General features: G+C 39.9%; 2 protein-coding genes across 4 annotated transcripts; one reads left to right on the forward strand and one right to left on the reverse strand.

Annotated features, from left to right (window-relative positions):
* The first annotated feature begins 402 nt into the window (after window positions 1-402).
* lypd6 (LY6/PLAUR domain containing 6) lies at window positions 403-9,275 on the forward strand. 2 transcript variants are annotated; one of them, XM_020592092.1, is made up of 5 exons: window positions 403-706; window positions 6,004-6,163; window positions 7,622-7,720; window positions 8,126-8,256; window positions 8,340-9,275. In XM_020592092.1, exons 2-5 carry the CDS (start codon window positions 6,046-6,048, stop codon window positions 8,520-8,522), a joined length of 531 nt encoding a protein of 176 aa, XP_020447748.1. In that variant the 5' UTR covers window positions 403-706; window positions 6,004-6,045; the 3' UTR covers window positions 8,523-9,275. The 2 variants fall into 2 exon arrangements, with proteins under 2 accessions (XP_020447748.1, XP_020447750.1); XM_020592094.1 differs by having other exon boundaries at window positions 8,358-9,275.
* A 1,028-nt stretch (window positions 9,276-10,303) lies between these two features.
* Window positions 10,304-16,643, reverse strand: mmadhca (metabolism of cobalamin associated Da). 2 transcript variants are annotated; one of them, XM_020592090.1, is made up of 8 exons: window positions 16,359-16,643; window positions 15,808-15,853; window positions 15,108-15,249; window positions 14,549-14,766; window positions 13,602-13,707; window positions 13,354-13,457; window positions 13,185-13,271; window positions 10,304-11,112 (listed from the first exon to the last, which is right to left on the reverse strand). In XM_020592090.1, exons 2-8 carry the CDS (start codon window positions 15,817-15,819, stop codon window positions 10,894-10,896), a joined length of 888 nt encoding a protein of 295 aa, XP_020447746.1. In that variant the 5' UTR covers window positions 15,820-15,853; window positions 16,359-16,643; the 3' UTR covers window positions 10,304-10,893. The 2 variants fall into 2 exon arrangements, with proteins under 2 accessions (XP_020447746.1, XP_020447747.1); XM_020592091.1 differs by lacking the exon at window positions 16,359-16,643 and adding an exon at window positions 16,084-16,130.
* Between the last annotated feature and the right edge of the window lie 7,660 nt (window positions 16,644-24,303).

A 24,303-nucleotide genomic window follows, 5' to 3' on the forward strand; every position in this document is an offset into this window, starting at 1 on the left:
GACTTTATACTTCCACCCCAGTACATTTCTGCGGGAAATACTGGAGTTTACTACTTTTACTCCACTATATCTGACAGCTAGTTAGGCCTACTACAAGTACTTTTCAGATTCAGATTACAAAACACAGCCTATCAACACGTACATTATGACATATTATTATAGGTTAATATAAGAAAAAAAAATTATACCCAGAGGAAATTCACAAACTACTCAGTAGCAGCTAAGTAATTTAAATTTGTTCGACCTTTACCAGCAGCAACATGAAAATGATGTACATATTAAAACATCAGTTATAATCCAATGATTATAATATGAATTATTTTGAAAATGTGTTATTTTGCATAACGAGTAGGCTACTTTCATTTTTGGAATTGTATGTGTATTGTGCTAATCATGTTGTTTGTAGCTATTTTCAATAAGACATTATGCAGAAAAAATGGCCTATGTGATTGTTAGCCTATATTATGTTACTGGAGGGTTTATAATGGACTCTGTAAGAAGCATGTTTATATTTAAGTTGGCTGGAGTGAAGTTAGGCTACCTGAATGCTACTCATAACCATATAGTTCTAGTGGTCCAGTTGCTGATGGGATGACGTCATGTGACGCTGCAGCACCCTCCTCCCAGTTTTACTGAGCAGCAGTAGTTTATGTTCATCTGCGGAACGTCAGGGGTCTGCTGCGGGTTCATCGGAGGAATAGAGCCGGTAAGTTGTACTGTAGCCGGTAAGTACCATAAACTAGCAGTTTAAGTCCGTTTTAATACGTTTGTAAATGTCACATATAAGTGTGTTTAACCCACAAGAGCGCTAATTTATTATGGGCTGTTAGTGAGAATGAAAGCCCCGTACAGTACCTGTCTGGGACGCACTGATCAAATTGAAACAGATTATTCAGCGTGCACGTCCATTTATTTCTAACATTGTAAAACAACATGGAATTGGGAAAAGCCTTACTTTATCGCAGCAAATGGCGTTTTATCTACTGAGGTTGTTTTAAATATTGTAACTGAAATTTGAAGCTGTTTTATCTTTACTCTCATGTAAGTGCACAGAGGTTATTCCTGACGTAAGGTGTCATTAATTGTAGCCTAAGACATTTGCTATGGAGTTAACAATGTGTCTACAATGTGTTAATGGTGGTAGTCCTTAAGGGCACATCCTTAATGATGCACATGATGACTCTAGTGGTAACTAAGTAGGTTTACTCGAGTACTGTGCCCAAGGAGACATTAGTGCTTTTCATGCCGATATCATTCAGTTCCTCTATATTTACTCTGTATGTACTTTGTACTCCACTACATATAATTGACAGAAATATAAATATTGTAGCTCCCGAATTTCAGATTCAGGTTTGACATAAAAAAAGTGCAGTTTATAGAATATGATGAAACTGTAAAGCACTTAATAATAGCTTCACCTTCACCAGCTACAACAGCAAAGTACTGGTTATAATAGACCAATAAAATACATTTTAATCATACAACACCAAGAGGACCCATTCTGTTATGTAAGTCCATTTTTGCTGAATACTTCAATTTAAATATGTCAGCTACATCAGCTGGTTTATGTTGTCACAATAAAGCCAGTTAATACACACAATGAGAGTTGCAATAAAGAATCATTCAACTTTAAGGAGTCATTTGTACCTATAAATCTGTTTATTAATAGCCACTGGTTTGCTGTGACCTTTTTCACCATACTAAACAATGTTTTCAACACAGCAAGTATTTTATGAGATGCACAGCTCAGGGAGGACCTCATAAAATCTTAGTCATGCAGTGACTCAGTAAACCCACATGGAGACACTGAGGAAACAAGCGGGGCTTGTGTGGGGGTCTGGGTAAAACTTTAAACACACGTCTGATCAAATATCTTAGCAATGATACCGTGTACACCAGTGTTACACAAGACAGGATCATTCAGAAACACTATTTACTACAATTCTCTCTGACCTCAGTACAAAATCAAAACAAAAGCAGTCATGTGACAGAAGTTAAGCCCCTGCCATATGTGTCTGATCGATAGAGCTGAGCTGCTGGATATCAGCTGAGCTTCAAAGGCAACCTCGGTGGTGGGTGGCCTAATTCTTCATAGAGCTGCATGGAACAATTATAAAGAATTGAACAGTTCACATTTGACATGATGTTTTACACTTCAGCCCCAATGTCTGTGAGTGCAAATGGGTTTATTATTCTTTGACTTTGATTATTCTAGTAATTCTGAGTATTTCATTTTAGCTTTATGGGTAGCAAAGCTAATTCTCTCCTAAAGCTGCCATATGATCGAAGGGTATTTCAGTGATTTCTCTGCTTCTTTTTCTAGTCCATCAGTAATCCTGCCTTCATGTGTTCCTCATATTCTCCAACAACACCAACTGTTGTAAATACATTTGTGCACACTTAAATGATCCCCCCCAAAACAGTAAGCAAATAGACCTTCAGACAGTACTTCTCTGTAAAAGTATAGTTCCACTGTGGTTTGGATAAAGATGACTTCTCCAGTAATATTTACAGCATTTAGTGTCATTTGTGTAACTCTACCCACAACTCTTAGACCTCCATAAAATATATTTGAAGTAGGCTGACATATTTATGTAAAACACGACTCAACCTCTGAACTTTTGACAATCTCTGGCATGAAGAGGTCACTACAGGTATGTATTTTAAATGATTTATGTGTTTTTTTTTAACCATTATCTGAATGAGAGAACACAGAACAAAGGTTTTGCTCCGATGGCTATCAGTACCATGCCTGAAATCACAGTAAGAACTACTTTTTGGATAATGTTGTACAACACTGTGGATGGATCCTGCAGTATGTCACTAATTATAGCACTGTAACAGTTGAATCCCTTCATGGCCTTTTTAACTGGACCCTGAAGGAGTTGCTTGGCGTTGATTGAACCCTGACTGATATAAACCCTCTCCACCTCCATCCTTCTCCAGTGGTAACAGGGAGCTATTGTACCTAATCCCCGCACTCCTCACACTTGAGCCAAATTTTACTCCAGACAAGGCTGGGCATCTATCAGACAGCTCAGAGTTGGAGAGCTAATCTTAACTTTCATTATCTGCTGTACTGTAGTACTAGTGCTCTGAGGAGCTTAATGAATGCTAGTCCATAGACTGCATGAATTCTTCCAAATAATGTCTTGTGTAATTAAGGTGCGTTTCAAAAACTTTACATTTGTATTGTTAGCGAGGTTTAAATATTAGAACTGATGCTGAGCACAACAGCAAAGCTAACAGTGTTATGTCAAAGGCACAATATTTAGTTTGAGACTTTTTTGTTTCTGTTCATTAGTTCATTAAATCTAGAGGATTATTTTGTTACTTTAATACAGCAGATTAAAAACCTATTTAAACACACCAGCATGGATTCGATTCTCAGAGTTAAGCAACTTTCTACTTTAGTTTTCAGTTAGCAAAAGTTGGAATTTTCACTCAAAACATGCATGAGTAATTCATTTTCAGTGTATTCAAAGTGATTTTGGACTGACATATTATAACTGATTCATACAGTTACTGTGTATTTTTCTTTACAGCAAAATACCAACAGGCTCAATTGGATTGTATTTGCTTATTTGACTTGAATCTGAGCCTTTGTTGCCAAGAGTAAGAGTCTGCAGTGCTCTTGTTGCTGAATGTACAGTATGGTTATTCCGTCTGCAACAAAAATGTGGATCAGTTTTATTTGGGGCATGTATAATGCAAAGAAAACAAGTATTTATAACCACAGAGCCAGCACGGCGCCTGGGGATACAGTGAATAAGATAAAGGCATCTGAACTCAGAGCTTTTCTTAGACAGCACTACTGATCTCAGTTCAAGGGCAAAACCAGGTCATCTGGTATTTAATCCAGTGGCTGACATCTCAGTGAATCCATGAGGAGCATTTGGTAGAGTGTCCTGCCTGCACTGTAACTGAAAGCTCAACTGTGCATCCATCAAAGGATGCTTTAGATCTTTATACACCAAGGGAACTTGGATATCTCAATGTTAACAGAACAAGTATCCTATCCTATAATAAGAAGTATATAGCATAATAACAATATAACAACAAAACTACCTATTGCATGACAGAAAAAGTTACATTTGACAAGCAGGGACTACTGATTCAATTCCCTCAGGGCAAAACAGGATGTAAAACACTACTTACAGTGCCTTGCGAAAGTATTCGGCCCCCTTGAACTTTGCGACCTTTTGCCACATTTCAGGCTTCAAACATAAAGATATAAAACTGTAATTTTTTGCGAAGAATCAACAACAAGTGGGACACAATCATGAAGTGGAACGAAATTTATTGGATATGTCAAACTTTTTTAACAAATAAAAAACTGAAAAATTGGGCGTGCAAAATTATTCAGCCCCCTTAAGTTAATACTTTGTAGCGCCACCTTTTGCTGCGATTACAGCTGTAAGTCACTTGGGGTATGTCTCTATCAGTTTTGCACATCGAGAGACGGAAATTTTTGCCCATTCCTCCTTGCAAAACAGCTCGAGCTCAGTGAGGTTGGATAGAGAGCGTTTGTGAACAGCAGTTTTCAGTTCTTTCCACAGATTCTCAATTGGATTCAGGTCTGGACTTTGACTTGGCCATTCTAACACCTGGATATGTTTATTTGTGAACCATTCCATTGTAGATTTTGCTTTATGTTTTGGATCATTGTCTTGTTGGAAGACAAATCTCCGTCCCAGTCTCAGGTCTGTTGCAGACTCCATCAGGTTTCCTTCCAAAATGGTCCTGTATTTGGCTCCATCCATCTTCCCATCAATTTTAACCATCTTCCCTGCCCCTGCTGAAGAAAAGCAGGCCCAAACCATGATGCTGCCACCACCATGTTTGACAATGGGGATGGTGTGTTCAGCAAAACGTTATGTTTGGCGTAAAAGCAACACAGCTCATCACCCTGAACACACCATCCCCATTGTCAAACATGGTGGTGGCAGCATCATGGTTTGGGCCTGCTTTTCTTCAGCAGGGACAGGGAAGATGGTTAGAATTGATGGGAAGATGGATGGAGCCAAATACAGGACCATTTTGGAAGGAAACCTGATGGAGTCTGCAAAAGACCTGAGACTGGGACGGAGATTTGTCTTCCAACAAGACAATGATCCAAAACATAAAGCAAAATCTACAATGGAATGGTTCACAAATAAACATATCCAGGTGTTAGAATGGCCAAGTCAAAGTCCAGACCTGAATCCAATCGAGAATCTTTGGAAAGAACTGAAAACTGCTGTTCACAAACGCTCTCCATCCAATCTCACTGAGCTCGAGCTGTTTTGCAGGAGGAATGGGCAAAAATTTCAGTCTCTTGATGTGCAAAACTGTTAGAGACATACCCCAAGCGACTTACAGCTGTAATCGCAGCAAAAGGTGGCGCTACAAAGTATTAACTTAAGGGGGCTGAATAATTTTGCACGCCCAATTTTTTAGTTTTTTATTTGTTAAAAAAGTTTGACATATCCAATAAATTTCGTTCCACTTCATGATTGTGTCCCACTTGTTGTTGATTCTTCACAAAAAATTACAGTTTTATATCTTTATGTTTGAAGCCTGAAATGTGGCAAAAGGTCGCAAAGTTCAAGGGGGCCGAATACTTTCGCAAGGCACTGTAAGTTTATATTAAAGGTAATTATTCAATCCAGGTGGATGCTGAGAATTAAAGCTTTTGACTAGAGGGGTAGGGGTCCTTTAGACATTTTAATAATGAAGCAAGTCCACAGCATGAGCAGCACACACAGCTGATCACTTTTATCAACCGATTTCCTCTAATATAATCCTCTTGTTATGGTATTTTGTTTACTGAACCTATGATTTAATGACATTTTTTTTGTACATTTCATATAAGCATCTATCTATCAAAGCACAGAATGAGAAAGGTGTAGAGTAACATTTGCCAAGTTTTTGTCACAAGCTCTAGCAGACGCATGAATTCACTGACACATTTTGCTAAAATTATTGCCTGATTATGTCCCCTTGTCTGCCTCATTCCCTCAGAGTTTGAGAGGCCTAGGTGCATGAAAATACTTGGGGCCAGTGATGGAGGCCTGGCCAACAGTGGCCTGGGTCCTGCTGCTAACCATCATTGCTGATTGGCTGAAAACCATCCAGTCACGGGAGTTCACCATGAAGGACATCGTCCTGCTGCATCCCTCAAGTAGGAGCATATTAATACTGTTTGTGTAATGTGTCACTGTCTAGTGAGTAAAAGTCTTTGTCCTGTGATTGAAAAGTGGCTGACCCTGAGACCTGCAGCTGTTGCAGATGAAACACAGCCTCATTCCCAGTACAGATATGACTCTTGTCAATGGGAAAATCAAACAACCCCTTATTTGATCAGGGTATCAGAGCAGCTTAGTAGTCCGATGTCTGTTGTCTGTCTGGGACTTGACAACATCTATGACAACATCCAATATATGTGGGTCATTAGAATGCTAAACAGTGTTTTGGTATTGTCCCAAAATGTGGGCTTGGTTTTCCAAAAACAAAACAAAAAAAAGACGCAGTCATTGCATCATGCCAGCAAGCTTCAGGTGTATTGCCTTTCTTTTATAGTGTGATTACTCAATCAGCAATCACACTGCTAAAGAACAAAGAAAACGAGAGTGCTATCGAGGAGTTGCACTAATGAAACATGCCACAGAGTTGATACACTAGCTGCTTCACATGCACTGGCTGGTGTGTACAGCTCCTGTTCTGTGTGTACCTGTCTGAAGGCCCTGGGGCAAAATGAAGCTACATGCCACACTTACAGGTCCAGAACATGCACAAATGTGCAGAGGTACAGCTTAACCACATTCAGCACTCATCTGTAAACAATGCACAGCAGCTACAACAGTAGACTCACCATAACAGACTTGACACAGGAGACCTGGACAGTGTGGTGGCTCCACATGCTCACGGGGACTGAACACTTTGAACATGAGGATGGGCTCCAGAAATCAAGACACCAGCTTGTGAGGCTTGACTCTCAGGGGGTGATTGCAGGTGGACAGCCAGACCTTCTGCCCCGGAAAAACAGGGCAGGCCTATAGGGGAGTAAGAGAAGCACAGCGAAGGCTGAGGGCATCAATCAGTTCTTGGCTTTTTAGAGTAAATAAAACAGGGTTAAAAAATAAAAAAGAAAGGGGCGAAATACTGGGAGAGATCTGACCTACCTGCAGTCCAGTGACATCAACCTCCATCTCAGTCTGATGAGAGTTAGGACAGGTGCTGTTTTATAGTGACATTGCAGAAATGCCTGCTCAGCCTTTTAAAAAGAGAGTTATATGAGAAACATGAGTTCGACTGTTTTAAACCAGTTTGTTATCACAAATCACAGAGCAGGAGGAAACTTAACATTAAATGAACTTGATCTAGAGCTTCTTAAGGGTTTTATTGAGGTGTGTAATATAGCACTGTCATGCAGTAACTTTTCAGTGGCAAGCAACTTGTTAGCAATGCACATACATTTACTTCAGGAAATGCATTTTCCCATAAGCTCATGTTTTGCCTAACAGGTCAGAAAGGTTCAAAAGAATCAAGTTTAATTATGATGCCTAACAAATCTGACAATATAATCAGATCATGAATGTCAACAAGCTCAGTTATAATGAAGTGTGTCTGTCCTCCGCAGCTACACCTCATCCTGGTGCCTTCAAGTGCTTCACGTGTCAAAGCGCTGCAGATAACTATGAGTGTAACCGCTGGGCACCAGACATGTACTGTCCAAGAGGTACGCCAGCTTCCTCTCATGTAGTCCTATGTGTACGGAGAGACTACAACAAGTGGCCCTCCTTCTTTGGATATATAAATGAATATTAAATTGTGAGGCTTTGTTGACTTTAATCAGAAGCTTTTCCCGATCATCTAAAAATACTGATAGAAGGGCTGTAAATGCGAAACTGTTAAATTGTTAATGAAATGTGTAGAGACCTAAAGTTGTGCTCATGATCCTATGGTGCATCTTCTATATAAACATATTTAGTGCTGTTTTTGAACAGGTATGGATCAGACGCAGCGGATTATTGACTATCAAAAGAGACTTTTTGGGCATCAAACTCTACAATCTTATATGAAGGAGAGTGTGATGTGGAGGTCCTAAAACCACCCAGATGTTAAGCTGTGCCATGTCTTCCAGATACCAGATATTGTTACACTCTTCACCTGATGGATAACCATGGAGACAGTGTGTCTGTGACCAAGCGCTGTGCGACCCTGGAGGACTGTGTGTTTACCGGCTGTGCAGATGTCACTGATAATGGCCATCAGGTACTGTATGTGGGGCCTTTTACCATCTACAACCTGATAGTCATTTTATGAAAAACAGATTCAATTCACCATCTTCTCAGCAGCTATATTTCACCTGCCAGGTGTGCTCATCCTGCTGTGAGGGGAACATCTGTAACATGTCGGTGCCGAGGAATGAGAGCAACGCGGTTTTCTCTTCAACTTCATCTCTGGTCAGCTCGAGCAAGGGGCTTCATCCTGCAGTGCTGAGCTACATCATCATCAGCAGCAGCATCTGTAGTGCATGATCAAATACAACTGAACAGAAGGACACTTTTTGGTTCAGAAAGCAGGTTTAGTGGCAATTCAATCACCTTACCCTGAGTTGAGGGAAACTGGGTTTTCAGTTCCAGAAATGGGGATCACTTTATCTGTTACCACAGTGACTGACCAGAGAACCAATCAAAAGCTTTGTTAAAAATTTAATACGCTCTGCCAAATGAATGGAGCCTATCTAGACATAGAGTCAGCTCCTTGTTAGCCATCCGGCCCTTGATGGTGTTATTTGTCCTAACGGCTTTGCTGACCTAATATGCCAAAAGAAGGGCGAAAAGATACAAAACAAAGATTGAATGTGCTTCATACATATAAGCTTTTTACTGAAAAAATATATTTGGATCTAACTCCTTTGTAATCAACATTTTGACTAGTAACTAATTTAATTGCATATTTTTTCTCAGTAGCTGTAACTGACAACAATTAGATTCATTTTATAATTTATTTACAGTAACTAGTTACATGCAACACTGCTCATAATTCAGGGTTACCTTCAGAGTTCCTGCTTTCTGGAATAGGCCCCTGGGATTTGGGTTTACTTTCTTCTGCTCAGTTTGATTCAATTAACTGCATCAGGATGTCTCAGAAACTGTCCGGAAAGTTGGATGTCAGGATGGATGCAATGAACTGTTTTAACTTGAGGTCTGAATATACAGAAAACCTGGCCTTTTACTACCATTTTTCTGTTGTGTCTTGTTGCTTTGCTTTTCTCTCTCCTCTGTCTGTTGGAGGTTTCTTCTGTTAAAGAGAGTTTTTCCTCCCCACTGTGACCAAGTGCTGCTCAGGGGGGACTCGTTTGGTTTTTCTAAATAATAATAATAATAATTATTATTATAATGTCTAGACCTTACTATGTAAAGTGCACTAAGATGACTTTTGCTATAATTTAGTACTATACAAATAAAGCTGAATTGAAGCTTAGATCAGGTATTTTAAATTCAAAATTAGCTCCACACAGTACAAATTTATTAATGAAATATATTAATTAATGCAATTCGAATCAGTGTTACATCAGGAAGGGCATCCGGCGTAAAACACGTGCCAAATGTCAACATGTGAGTCGTCAGTGTGACGATTCGCTGCGACCCCTAAATGGGAAAAGCCGAAAGTGACTTTCTTTAATGCAATTGGTAATTTGGCAACAATAAAAATGTATTTGCAATAAGAGATGGTCTGCAAATGGCATTTGAAATACTTTTCCTTCTGCATCCACCGCTTGACTGAATTCTACTGTTAAATAAGATAACCACGTCCTCACAAGAAATACATGGATAAGATAAGTTTGTGTGTGTACTAGTATTGTTCAAATGTGGCAGTCAGCCGGAAAGAATCCTGTTAATTCTCATCCAGGTATTTTTTTTAAAGTGTTTTCATGATTTGTCAATTCAGAACTACATTATCTTGATAACAGTATAATTAGATTATTGTATTTAAACCAGTGCACAAACCTTTATTTTGTTGTATATTTCATAATATAGAACCAGAGGTAACTCTTAATCTGAATAGAAAGAAAGTCACTTTCGGCTTTTCCCGTTTAGGGGTCACACCAGCGAATCGTCACACTGACGACTCGCATGTTGATATTTGGCACGTGTTTTACGTCGGATGCCCTTCCTGACGCAACCCTGATTCGAACCCAGGCCACAGGGGCGAGAGCACTGCGCCTTAACCACTAGCCTACCAGGGACAGCTGTAACTCTTAATCTGAATAACTTAATTTAGGAAACATTTCTGTGAAGAATCACACAGTAGGTTACTGGGAATACAGCATCATTGCAGCCCAATGAGGTCACTTTATTAGTCCAGCAGTTCTGACAGACGAGCTGTAGTGCTTCAGCTGAAACAGTATACAGTACAAATGTCTTTAGATTCTGTGCAACAGATCAGGGGAAAACAACACTGTATATCTAAGTGTCCAAAGTTTTGAGCAAATAAAATCTGTGTTTAAATATGGATCTTTTCACGAGTAAAAAACTGTTGGCTGAAGGGTTTCCATTTCATATCCATGCTTCTAATATCATAAAACACTGTTGATGTCATCCTTTAAAACATGACCATGTGCCACCAACATGAAATTCCCATTGTTCAGTGTGTTTCTCCCTGGATATAGTGGAGGTTAAGCTGGGTTTAAAGATGGCCTGTCAGTCTGCCACAGCACCAGGGTCTGCGTTAGTCCAGTCAAGTTTGTAATGTTGCTAAAATCCATGTAGCTGCTGTGTTCCAGTAAGAAACTCCACACAATCTTTCACTGATACAACCACTTGCGCACATTAGCTGCTGAATAGCTAACAATAAATAAAGGCTTTGTGTATGTATTCACTTGTGTATATAATATCAAATGACCTATTCCTCATCAGCGAGTACATATGAGAGTCCTTGCAGTCTGGCGATGGCATCACTGTGAGTAGGTGCGTTGGTGAAAACAGTCCCCACAAACAACGATGATCCTTTGAGGATGTGGCGAATAACTGTGCAGTAGCCTGACACCTCGATGTGAAATCCCAAATGTCTCAACTCCTCCTCTGTTCGCAGTGTGCTTTGACTCGCTGGAGAGGCAAAGAACTGTTGGAGAACAGAAGTTGAGAAGAATGATACATCTGCTTAAGTAAATTTTTTCGACAGTGCTGATCTCCCTAGATGGATGAAGGCTGACTGACCAACATTTCTTCTTTATTCACATTAAAAGTTCATTTTTGAAGCAGATTTAATTGCATCTACTGGCTTTTACATTTTAACCATTACTGGCTTATTTCTGTGCATTTACTCTTGTTAACAAAACCACCAAAGTGGCAGCTGAGCGATGCTGCACCACAAACACAAGTGGTTCTGAGACGTCTATGCTGATCAGAGGATCAACTTTTAAGAATCATCATTTCATCTCACTTTCTATACTGCGTAGTCCCGAACGGGGCCGCGGGGAGCTAATCACAGCCAGCATCGGGCGAAAGGCGGGGTATACCCTGGACAGGTCGCTGGTCCATCCAGATGTGCCTTTGCTGATGACCCCCAGTATGTGTCCTCTATTAAACAACTGGACATTGCTGTCAAATGGCCATCTGTAGTACAGTACTTGCTCCTGATTGTTTGACAGCTTCCACCTACAGGATCATAACAACACTGCTGATTAGCATTAGACTAATAAAATAAAGCACACTAAAACCTGTATAGTGGACTCTGTGACAGGTTACCTGCACTTCGACTGTCAACAGTGTTGCTGTTCTAGCTGTTTTAAAATCATACCGTGATCTTTTATTAATAAAAAAATTGTTCTATGTTTTCAGCAGCAATGTTAGTATTTTATCATTTATGCTATATATGTAGACAATGAAATGATATGAAACATTTCTACAACTAAATTTTAGATTCATTCATCTTCTATGCCGCTCAGTCCCAAACAGGGTCACGGGAGCCAATCCCAGCCAGCAATCAGGTGAAGGCAGGGTACACACAGGACAGGTTGCCAGTCCATCACAGGGCCAACACGCAGACGAACAACCACACACACACACACACACACACACACGTTCACTCCCACAGGCAATTTAGAGTCACCAATCAACCTAAGCCACACTTCTTTGGACAGTGGGAGGAAGCCGGAGTACCCGGAGAGAACCCACGTAAACATGGGGAGAACATGCAAGCTCCGCACAGAAAGGTTGCGAACCCGGAACCTTCTCGCTGTGAGGCAACATCGCTAACCACCGCGCTAAGAAGAATCATGGTTCTATTAAAATATTACCACATAATCTAATAAATACAACAAAATGAAATATGAAATTTTGAATAAACCTACTTATATTATTATAAGCAGTTTTAAAAATGTAACTTTATTAGTCATTACAAATCCTGGGAATCATTAAAGAGTGATTATTTCCTGGGAATTAATCATTTTAAAGTCCGTAAGAATTCCTTCTGTCCTAACTGAAGGTAGTTTATGTGACTAGAATTAACTGGCGAATCAAATAAGAATTGACAATGAAAGACCAGTAAAGTGGTTATTTGATAATGCCATTAATGCCTGCTTTTTTACAGTAGGGGATTTTTGAAGACAGAATATTTTACTAGAACATTAAAAATACACTTGTGTTGTTTGTCACTTCTATAGCCTAGCATAAACAATAAAATGATCATCATGTTAAGTGTGTATGGCTTGGCCAAGACAAGGTTATATGATTAGAAATGTAGCATGGAGGATCATTACAATCCTTACACACATCTGCATAACAAAAATATATGTTTACCTTGTGATTTCTGAGCTTTTTGACATGCGGTACTTTCGACCTGCAATCACTGTACTTTTGACCCGACCAGTAGGGACAAAAGTACAATTGTGCAACTTGTATTTAACGCAAGATTACTTCAGGGTGGTACACTTGTTCACAAAAATTTCTGTGGATTTTGGTAGGTGTCCTCAAATGAATTGTGATAAGAGAAGATGCATTCATCCTCACACAACCAGAGTAAAAGTAAAAAGTGGTACTTTCAACCCAGGTCTCCCCTATGCTTCTCAAGGATATCAACGTATTTACTCTTTGTGACCATTACCTTAAATACCAGAAGTAGCATTCCCTGGTATTTTCTGTTATTACATAGCTAGTACAAGAAATCAGTGCTAAACACAGAGGTGAACTCACAGCTGTGCCTGTTGTTGGGTCAATGAAGTCTGCCCAGTATCCTGCAGTCCACAGAGCGAAACATATCTCCTTTGCACCTTTCACAAACTGCAGTTAGAAGCAGAGTCAGCAGCTGTTTCAACTCTATGTTGCTCATATTGCCAAGCTTTTATTATTAAAACAGACTCACTCTGTGAAGCAGCTCTGCTGTCTCCTCACATCCGTTGTTCCTTTGTGTGACTGTCACAACTGTGATGGAAGGGGAGGGTGCGGCGGGGAACAGTAGCTCCAGATCTGACACACATGAACACTTTAGTTACTAAAGGCAACTGAATGCTACTAACAGATTATACAATTTTCTTGAGCTTCAGATTATGAAGAGTCACTGTTTAAGATCATTTTGCTGACATGCATTAATGTTTTATAACCTTCACTTACCTTTCCTTAACAGCTCAGGGCAGGAATTTATGGAGCAGTTTGTGTCTGTCTGATTGAAGTACTGCTCCGCTTTGTGAACTCTTGTGGATATAGGACCCAGTTTTCCCTGATAAATGCACACAAGCACACATTTCAATTGGTTGGTAACTGTCTGTCACATATTAAACCACATAAAGCACCTGGGCCAGACTGCACATGTCATGAAGGTGTATACAGTACAGCTTAAGGGTGTCCTGACCACATTATTCCAACTCCTATTAAATACATGCACAATTCCAAATACATGGACAACATCTATCATTAACCCACTGCCCAAAGCCCTTAATGACTTTCATCCAGTTGCCCTGACCTCTTTATGGAACAAGTGCATGGAGAGGGTAGTTAGTAAACCTTAGCCATGTTGGATCAGCTAGACCCTCTACAATTTTCTTATAAACCACACAGAGGCATGGAGGATGCAACACTAACCTTGGTTAATACAGTTGCAAGTCATTTACAGCAGGCAAGTGCCTGCCCACAGAAAATATTTATGAATTTGAGTTCAGCTCTTATTACAATGTGTACAGGAAAACTCAGCTCATTATTGACAATGAACACTCCCTTTATCCTAAATTTGAAGAAGACAACAGTACTGGACACCTCTGGCTATTAAAAACATATATAAGGGATCATCTGTGCCAAATGCAGTCTACTGAGCAAGCTACTGTAAAATATCCTTATATGCATTGCTGATGTTTCACTGAATGCATGTGTTAATTGTTAGTGTTGCTTTAATTTACTACAGTTTTTTATTTGTAAGAACTATAGCATAAACTGTGCTTAAACTGAAATTCTCAAATAAATGAATTAATCATAATGCTAACAATAATTTTAAAATAAAGACATAACCTCAGTGTCCTCAATGGCAGCTCTAGCCCTGTTCAAACAAAACCAGTTCACAAACTTACTTGGAACTCAGTGACAAACTGGGCCAGTATGAAGTGGTGTCTCTCTGTGCTGCTTGGAGCCGTCAGTACATCAGGGACAATCCTGTGGTCTGCAGCCTTCTTTTGGCCTGTCATGCCTTCCAGGTGGCAGTCAAACCCAACGTTTCCTGGTAACTGAAAACGCTGGTCCTGAGGTCCAAATGGTCCCATGTTCTCATCAGGCCACACGGTCCTGGGGCCTGGAGGGGACATGACATAAGAATATTTTTTGTTTGGTATTGCTTAATATGCCCTCAGCCTGATGCTGTTTTTTGTTTTGTATTGCTTAATATGCCCTCAGCCTGATGTTGAAAATTACACTGACAATGCTGTCTGACTCCATGCTTGACCCATCATACTGTCTCTATGTGTTGTTTGGGAAGCACAATTCAAGAGACTAGAAACAGAACAAAAGAAAAACAACAAAATAAAATGTAAGCGATGCCCTCTCTTTGGACGTAGATCAAAGCTAACTGTGAATGACAGACTATGGTCTCTTTTGCCAGTAAGTGGTAACTGATACATTTACTATGTGATTCACCTGAGTGTGTGGGAGATACAGTGATGTAAGGCTCATCTGAGCTTGCAGCAGAGAAGGTTCTGGTTCTGCCAAACCTGAGAGCACCCAATACTTGACGGCAAGTAGGTTGAGTTAAAAACAGCTTGCCTTGACCACACAGCACCTGCACAGGAACAAGGCCATCTGTTATTATCAAGAAACACTTCAAGTAATATGCAAGTGTAGAGTATTTAACTTTCTTAAATTCAATTGTATTCCAGCAGTTAAATACTCTTGTATATTTTGGTACTAACACTACATTAACTAGAAAGCTACTAGTCAATGACCCAATATTAATAAATTCAGTTCTTCAGCACTGGCTAAATCTATTCCTTCCTTTATATTGTGTGCTGACTGTACTAATCTTGCTTATCGGTAAACATGCACATTAGTGTAAGAACAACTTTTACAAATTACAAAAAATATTCTGGTAAATTTGGCAACTGAATGATAAAACTGATTCACACAGCTCACTACAAGTGGGGAAAAATCTGTGAAAGTATGAAAAAGTGTACATAATGTTAAAATAATAAATGCCAAGTTAAAAACATGCTAATGGATGAATAATAGAAAAGAAAATCACAAGTCAGCTTGTGCTGGGCCTGTAATTTGGAGGATATACAATATCCTGATAAACTGCTCGATTTTTGCCTGATTTTTTGGTGTACACAGTGTCACTTACACTGCTGGACATTGTGGTCGGTCTTCTTCTGCTACTAATTTGTAACCTATTAGATAAAAAAAATACATTAGCTGTTGCAACATAAGACACACAGCTTTTAAACTGAAACGACCTGCTAACGTTACAGCCAAGTTTAAGCTTGCTAGCTAGAATTAACTATTAGTTACTGTAACATGCTAATATGGTGCAATTATGTGGCTTCCGGTAGCAACTAAAGCAACAAGGGTAGAAGCTATTGTACACTTGCTTTAAAAGCTGTAACTGCCGTAGACTTACAGATATGGATTTTCACAAAATATGACAGGATCAACAAAAAGAACAAAGCTAACTGACCATAGCTGCTACCGTTAGCACTAGTTGGCTAGCTGATGTAACTAGTCAGCTGATATCTTGTTTTGACACGCTCCCTTTTTAGACAGTAAGCTATTGTATGCTTACTAATTTGACATCACCTTAAAAACATATCTAACAACCTCTTAAGGTTCACGGAATAAAGACGTACGCATATAAATTTGTTACTTACATTTTAAGAAAAGTACATATTGTCTTACCTGTCACTGTGCACGTTCACAACCCTTAACTTTCACAAAACAAATCGACGGGAAATGACGAGGGACAAATTATACATGCCCAGTTTACATAGCGATTACGTCCGATAACGTTTGAGATTATGATATGTATGATGTGATGATAATGATAATAGGGATTTTGAAAACGCGTTTCATTAACTCACCATTCTCTGTGTGAAATAATGCCATTTTAAGACAATATTAGTCTTTTGTCCTTTGCAACGCACAAATCATGTATTATGAGCTGTGTTTTTCCACAACTCCACAAGATGGCAGCAAGCTAACAGTTACTAACACAGGAACAGCGATTGGATTGTTGCAGTACTATCGACCCTGTCGGGCAATGTGCCCTTGAAATATCATGCTAATTGGAAATCCTGACTATTAATTTACTATTTTAACTTTTATTATTTAGAATTGTTTGCCATATTGTAATTAGTTTTCCAGCTTACTTTGAACTGCAACAAAGAAAAGTGTTCTGAGATAACCAGGAAGCAAGCAATAAATCAAATGTATTTAGTGTGAACACATCTCAGTGATTAAAAAAATACCTGTGGGTTCCAACATAATAACAATTCCTCACCAAACAACTATCCAGTGCTAAAGATTTAGCAGAACAAAGCTCAGACAGTTGGCCACTGATAATAAAAACATATGTGAATCTATATCAACACCCAATGCTCTAATAGCATCTGAATAATTTCTGTGCACAGGTAGGTAGGACAGGGAAACTGCATTAATAGTGCCTTCACTTAACTTCCTAGAACTCCACATTTGATTTTTCTAAAATCTATCCAGAATCAAAGACTGAATGTGTTCGTACTAGGCAGTTCTCAGATGGGAAGCTGTGGAGAAATGCCAGATATGGTCAGCAAAATCTCCTCCCTAATCAATAATAGTTTAGAACAGAGCAATTGTCCTGGCAAGAACAATGATATTTGCCAGATGTTGTGAAGGACAAGGACAGCTAGTAAAATTCATTTTGCTGTAGCAAACACATCTCTTTAGCTGACTTGGACAAGCTGATTGACATTTTCTCTGAGCCGACAGGATATGCAGTGGGAGTTTACCCTGGGACCAGTGTGCTTCAATCACTGTGGGCAGCTGCTGCAACCGGATGTGTATGTGTGTTGTGTGTGTGGTGATGAGGCGTGAGGAACTGCACGGTTTGGCTGTCAGTGAGTCTCCCACAGGATCATTTGTAACAGTAACACAGCATCCACTCAAGATGAAGCCCTTGTGGATGCATGCGCGCACACACACACACACACACACATAAACATGCGACAGTATCCGAGAGCAGCTAGCAAATGAATTCTTCACCTCAGGCTCTCTCTACAGTGTTGTTTTCTACAGCACTAAAATAAAGGCTTAATGAAGACAAGCTGACTCTGGCAGAAATTCAATATGTTCTACTGAGGTAATATGTAGCCCTTGTGACATTAAAGCTGCACCTTACAATTATTTTTATTATCGATTAACTTGATGATCATTTTAAAATTTTATCAATTAGCCTAAGCAACACTGATTAAAAATGTCCACTTGCTTCTGGTCGTAATGATAAGTTAACTTCCTGCTGGTTCCAGAGTGATTGAAATGGTTAAATAAAAGATTTAAATGTGAAAATAGATACTGTTTACTGTGCATCTTTCAGCCTATTTATCTGTAGCTGTGTAAGTGGCTTTGTGAGAGAAATTCCTATGTGCATCAAATCCTTGAGACCTCGACACAAAGTCAGTGGAGTCACTTGAAGTCTTTTTATTGCTACACTGTCAGGCCGCACCATATCTTGCCTGGAATCAGCACTTTTCTTTTGCCAGTTCACCCACTGTTAAAGACACCTATTCTGAGCTACCTGCCTGTGTCAGCACACTATTAACTAGTGACACAGTGAGAACCAATAAACGTTGATTTCCCATCTCCTCAGCACCTGTGGAAGACAAACTGTGAGTCATGTTTCCCACTCAGCACCCCCCCACCACCTTACTGCTTACCCCTGCTAAAGCTAAAGGCAACAGTCCAGTCTTCTGGCGATTTCTTTGTGATGGAAATTTAGACAGTATGGCACTGACACTTACATACAGACTACTAGTTAGTTGCAATTGTAAACCTAAACCAGTCAGAAAAAAGAACTACTGAAATGCAAAAAGTATTAAAATTCAAAGATGTAGCATATTCTTTAAGACTTGTACATTTGGTACAGGAACTGGGACTGCACTTAAGTTCTTCTTTCTGAGAATTAGAAGAAAACATCAGAAGGCAGTGCTGAACTTTAGAGAACGAGTGTTTCATTACTTCCTGGATGCAGCATGTGCTTGCCAAAGTGCCTGTAAAAAAATATAATTTGTTCATTTCACAATTTAGTTACTGTTGGGCAGAGTCAGAGTAGCTGTTTTAGTGTTTGAAATGGTCAGTTAGCAGCCCCTGAGTTTCATGCAGACTTAGTAAAGAGAAGGATGAAGAGAAAGGCTGCAAGATTAATGTGAAAAATGTGACACTCAACTTGTATCCTGTTATGAAAAACCTTCACAAAATAAAAAAGCTTTTAGTGTAGGCTCAAGCAGGAAGACAATTACCATTTTAATTTGCTCATCTGTCGGGTGTCCCGCTCAGCTATTATCCACTGAACTTCCTGAGTTATGTTTTGTCAAGGGCATTTAAACTGCATTCTCTGTTGACATCGCAACTGGTCTACTGCACTACCACCAACAGTGCCAAGGCCACATCTATAGCTCCCCAGGGTGGGATCTTTGAAACCACTGCAATTTACAGGGCCTTACCCTATAAACGGATTTCATTGATGGGGTTAATCTTTATTTTCATCCATTTTCTTCCTTGCGCTGTCGCCCCTGATTGAACTGACTTTGTGAACACGGTTGCAGAGGGCACTGATAAAAAATGCATGAGCAGCCCTTTTCCAAAAAAAAAACATCATTGTATGAATACAGAATAAGAGCACAGTGCTCCACACAGTGCTACATCATTAGTGACTGTAAGCCGCAGGCTTGGGAAATAATTCAACAGTTCAGCACTACTGTCAACACTCTAAGCATTTTGAAACCTATTTTAACAAATAATCACCAGGTGCAAGTATTATGATAATATCTAAAGGAAGTCACACAGAGGCTCCAACAAGCCGGTTTGGCTGGTTCAAATAAAACATGCACGTCGATTAATATTGCCACAACCCTGGCACTGGTGGCCTGACCAGACAAAGAATCTTCAGCCCTGCTAGAAAAAGTGGAAATGCCAGAAATTTTTTAAAGGGGCAAAACGTTGCATATATAGTTTATACTTAGCTGAGGTGGAAAAAATGGCACATTGATAGAATGATAAAAGCAGAAAGCAACAAAGTGCAGTGGAAAGAGAGTTAGTGAATAAATTGCGTTGTACATCAGGCATATGGCTTAAATGTCCACTGAAGCGTCCTCTCCACTGATGAGACAAATAGAGATAGAATTAAATTGAATGGGAAAGTGTGTCCAAACAACAATGCTAACATGCTGATATTAAGTAGGTATAATGTTGTTCACCTTCTTAGTTTAGCATAGTGTAACTTGATGTGACAGCCAGTTATCACTAAAGCTGGCAAGTCAAGCCTCTGCGTTGGGCTGTGGTGGGTGGAGGAACCTTATCCATCCAACTTCTTGGCTTGCTCACTCTCAGTGAACTCCAGAGAGCTTGTTGTGTTTATTGGTGCGCCAAAAAGTTTCGGTGACTTACTGTGAGCTTAACTTGGCAGTAATAACTGTGACAGGAAGGGTCAGAAATAGCAGAATATTACTGTAGGAGCTTGCACCTCATTCCCATTTGTTGAAGTCTGTTCCAAAACGCTCTGAGTGCTGCCAACGTTGCTGAACTGTGCAATTAGACCTTTTCTCAGTTGTAAGCCTCAGGCCTACAGTCGCTAATGAGGTCACAGTGGGTGTGTGTGCCGTTATATGGTGAGCATAAAATTATGTATATGTATAAAGGGCCCCAGGGTGCAGCTGCACCACTATCGCCAACTGATTTTGGTAGATTTTCATATGCTGGGAAACTTCCTGCAAACCTGAAATCCTGATCACTGTTTGTTCAGTAACCCAAACATCATAGCTGGAAACAGCTCCTTTATGCAGCTAAGGGATCATTAAAATTCTTGGCAAGTAGTAATTATGAGGAAGATAATTACTACACAGTTTGCATATGAGAACACTCAGGCATGTGGCACCCTAATCATTTATGCCATTTTACATATCATAAATGCAGTTTTACACATCGGGCTCACAAGGTGCTCTAATAACATTCTGCTTCAAATTATATTCCCAACACTCTTTTCCCCTCTCATCAGCCTGAGGAGATGGATGTAGCAGCTATAAATAAAAACATGACTGGTCTATTTCTGACCAACTTGGTCAGACAGAAAGAAAAAACTTTAAGAAATGCTACATGTTTTTACTTTGAAGAGGCAGATAAGACCATAGGGTAAGACGGCAATCTTCTCTGTCCATCTTTCTCTTAGAGTTGAGCATACAACACATGATGGAAAGTGCATCTTTCTCCATATGAAGAAAGTTATGCTTTAGAAGAGAGGAAATAAAGGTGCAACTCCATGTGCAGTTTACAGTGATAACAGCGGCAGATTTACTGCTCAAAAACTAAAGCAACATCCTCACTAGCTAGTATATTATTTGAAGTAAAGTTATAAATGTTATTTTGGTCTTTATAACCCTTTTCAGATGCTCAATAAAAGGAAAATGTCCCCTAGACTCTTACATGATCCAGGTCCTGTAGGCAGCTGATTAGCCAGGCATGCTAAGATATGGTAGACAAGTACACTGTTTAATCTATTCTTTACAATTTTTACTCTTTTGTTTTTAGTTTTGGAAAAGCACAACACTTTGCACACCAAGCGCTGCTCTTTTCAGAGCTCCGTGTACATTGCTTTAGTGTATGTGGTTGCTAAGCTAAGACAGGTTTAACAAAAGATCACTTAGCTGAGTCAGAGGGCTCATCAGCCAGCAAGAAAAATAACATAATCCCTGATGACTCTGGTGTATAGAGGGCACAGTCCTCGATGATTAATTTCTAAGCACAGCAATAATATAGTATGTCAGTCATTTTATTATTAGCAATGACATCAATTTTCTTTCAGTAATGAGCACAGCACTCATGGTCCTGGAAGGTCACAAAGCTACAGCTGGATGAAACTTTGGAGGTCAGCCAGGCAAAGTTATTTATAAGACTGCATGTTTGCAGTCTGAAGCAGCAGTGCAGCAATTCATTACATTTTGTCCTTCATCTTCTTCCTAATGAGCAGGCTTCATCCTAGCATTTTTAGCTGAAAAAGCTGTCGTTCGACTCTGCCCACTGACGTTTAACTCAGCAAATCAGATTATTTCTGATCAGATCAACTTGCAAGAAACATTTGTATAGATAAAAGTCCTAGCATGAAAAGTCCTGTCATGTTTATCCACATAGCATCTGTGCATGTACGAGTGTTTGTCTGCGCTCATCATTTCTCAGGGCCATGAGGCAAGGTAGAGCAACATTTCTGAAGGCACGTAAAACCTTGCCACTGTCTCACCACAATGTCTGTTCAGTTTACAGCAGCAGTGTGTTCGGCGTCAGCAGGGAAAGCTGTCTGAGAGTGTGTCAAAATAACCTCTGTCATGTCCAATTCACAGAAAGTCAGAACAGACACAAAGACTGCAGTGACATTTAGGCCTGATGAGTACCAGCTTATGTTAAATTGTTTAGCCTGTGTGTTAAAACTAAAAGACTAATGAAGCTATTATGTGCAATATGACAGTTGTGACATATTTTCTTCATATTTAACTATATTTTAGTCTCAGAAATATTCTTTTGGAAAAGCACTGGAAAAACAAGACAATGTTAAAGGGTCAGTTCACCCAAATATCAGACTATATATTCATCAAACTTCCTCATACACTGCCAAAATCTTTCTTCAAGTCATTGTCTGTTTAATGCAAATAAATGTCTTTAAAATATTTTGTCATTTAAAAAATGATCTTTTATATTCTGATTCTTACAGTTTCAGTTACTGTGCCAGTTATTTTTAATACAACTCCTAAGTCACCTGATATACAGGACCAAGCACACACTATAGTTTCATTTTAGTTGCTCCCATTTTCTCAACCAGTGGCCTGTGAGAAAGCCCTCGACACCTTCACGCTGGATGAGACAAGATGGCACTGTGGGGCACAAAGGCTGCAGAAGGGGGCTCGGCAATGTCACAGCTCATAATGCCCCACTAACCTGTGCTTTCAGTTTCCATTCAGAGCAACAGCAGATCACAGTCTTTGTCAGATCTGAGAGGGTGGCATCTCAGTGCGAATGGTGACTGTCCTTTGACTCTAATGCAGTTTGATAGAAGGGATGGGATTTTACTCCCCCTGCCTAGCAATAATGTATTAACTAATCCCAGTGTATAAAACTGCAGTCTGTCAGCCCCCTGGAGGGTAAAACAGCTCCTCACAGAATCACATAGCTAGAACTGTGCCATAAAAAGAGACAACTGGTATATGCACATGTGAGCAGAAGCTAAACAAGCTCACAGTGTAGTCTAATGTGTATTGATGTGTTCATATCAGCCACTCTTTGGTGGATGATCACCATCCTGCCTGAGAGTCACCTACAAAGACCACTCAGGGCTGGGAGCCCATACTGTACAATGTATAGCAGGTTACAGATGGGAGGACAAAGGAATGTTGGCATCAGTATTTCAACATTGCAATACCGGGCCAAGGGTCACAGGTTGGATGGACCTAACGGTTTTATAATATGCTTTCCATTTCAAATAAAGAGGCCTAAGGCTATGTGAGTGAGTGTGTGAAGTATTTACACTGTTTTGCTTCTTTAACAGAAACTGTTTGCTACATTGTTTTCCTGGTAACCCTGGCTCTGCACCATCATTAAATACAAGCGTGTTGTCATACCAAAGTGTGCACGATCTATGCTGTTTTAATGACTCACTCCATAAACCAGAACACCGGCACACTTCAGGCAGGGGCATGGCGGCAAGCGCTGAAGCGAGACCATATTGCTGTGCTTTTACTACCTTTGTCCCTGGCGCTGTGCCTGCGTACAGTGCAGTGATGTGTTTGTGTGCAGTGTGCCAGACAAGGTGAGAGCACTGACCTGTCTCAATTAGACAAGGGCAATAATCTGACCAGCACTGACCAAATTTGGAGGGGTATCTCTGATCCTGTCAGGTTGCCGTCAGCAACATGCACTTAGTTTAAATGCCCTGCAGCACCTAGTTGTGACAGAGAGAGAGAAATCGGTGTTAGGTGATGCAGGTCTGAGCTGTAGCTGTCCCATAATTAGGGGTGTGACGATACACTTAGCTCACGAGACGAGACAATACTGGGTTCAAAATGCCAAACACTGCAGGTGCATTCTGAAATGTTTTGATTATCATCTTGTAATGAATGTCACTTCACTTCTACTCCCTGAGTGTGAATTATCATATGCAGTAAAAGACAACAATAGCACTGTAAAAGGTTTTGCCACAGACTCAGCTGACGGCTTCTCTCCTGTGTGATTTCACATCAGTCTCTTCAGACCTCATAACTGTGCATGAACTGTGCACGAGCCTCTAACTTCTAACTGAAGCTGTGTGTGTATTTTCACCCTCAACACACTGCACCAGCCAGTGACATCATCTGGCAAAGGGTCCCTCATGAATATCAAAGGAGATGACTTATCTATTGTGGTATTGATTGGTCAGTCATTTAAAAAGGTCAGAATACTCCACATGGAACAGGAGGCTAACAAAATGAGTTTGACTAAACAGAAAAATGGGTGTGTTTAGGTTTGGGTGAGATGAAGACAGGACAGAAAGAACTTGCACCCCATTATCTTGGCATGTATGTGTGTATACGTTCAGTCAAGCTCATTTTCCCACTTTAATCAGTAAAAGAAT

The sequence above is a fragment of the Monopterus albus genome, unplaced genomic scaffold (genome assembly GCF_001952655.1).
Source record: "Monopterus albus unplaced genomic scaffold, M_albus_1.0 scaffold16.1, whole genome shotgun sequence".
NCBI lineage: Eukaryota > Metazoa > Chordata > Actinopteri > Synbranchiformes > Synbranchidae > Monopterus > Monopterus albus.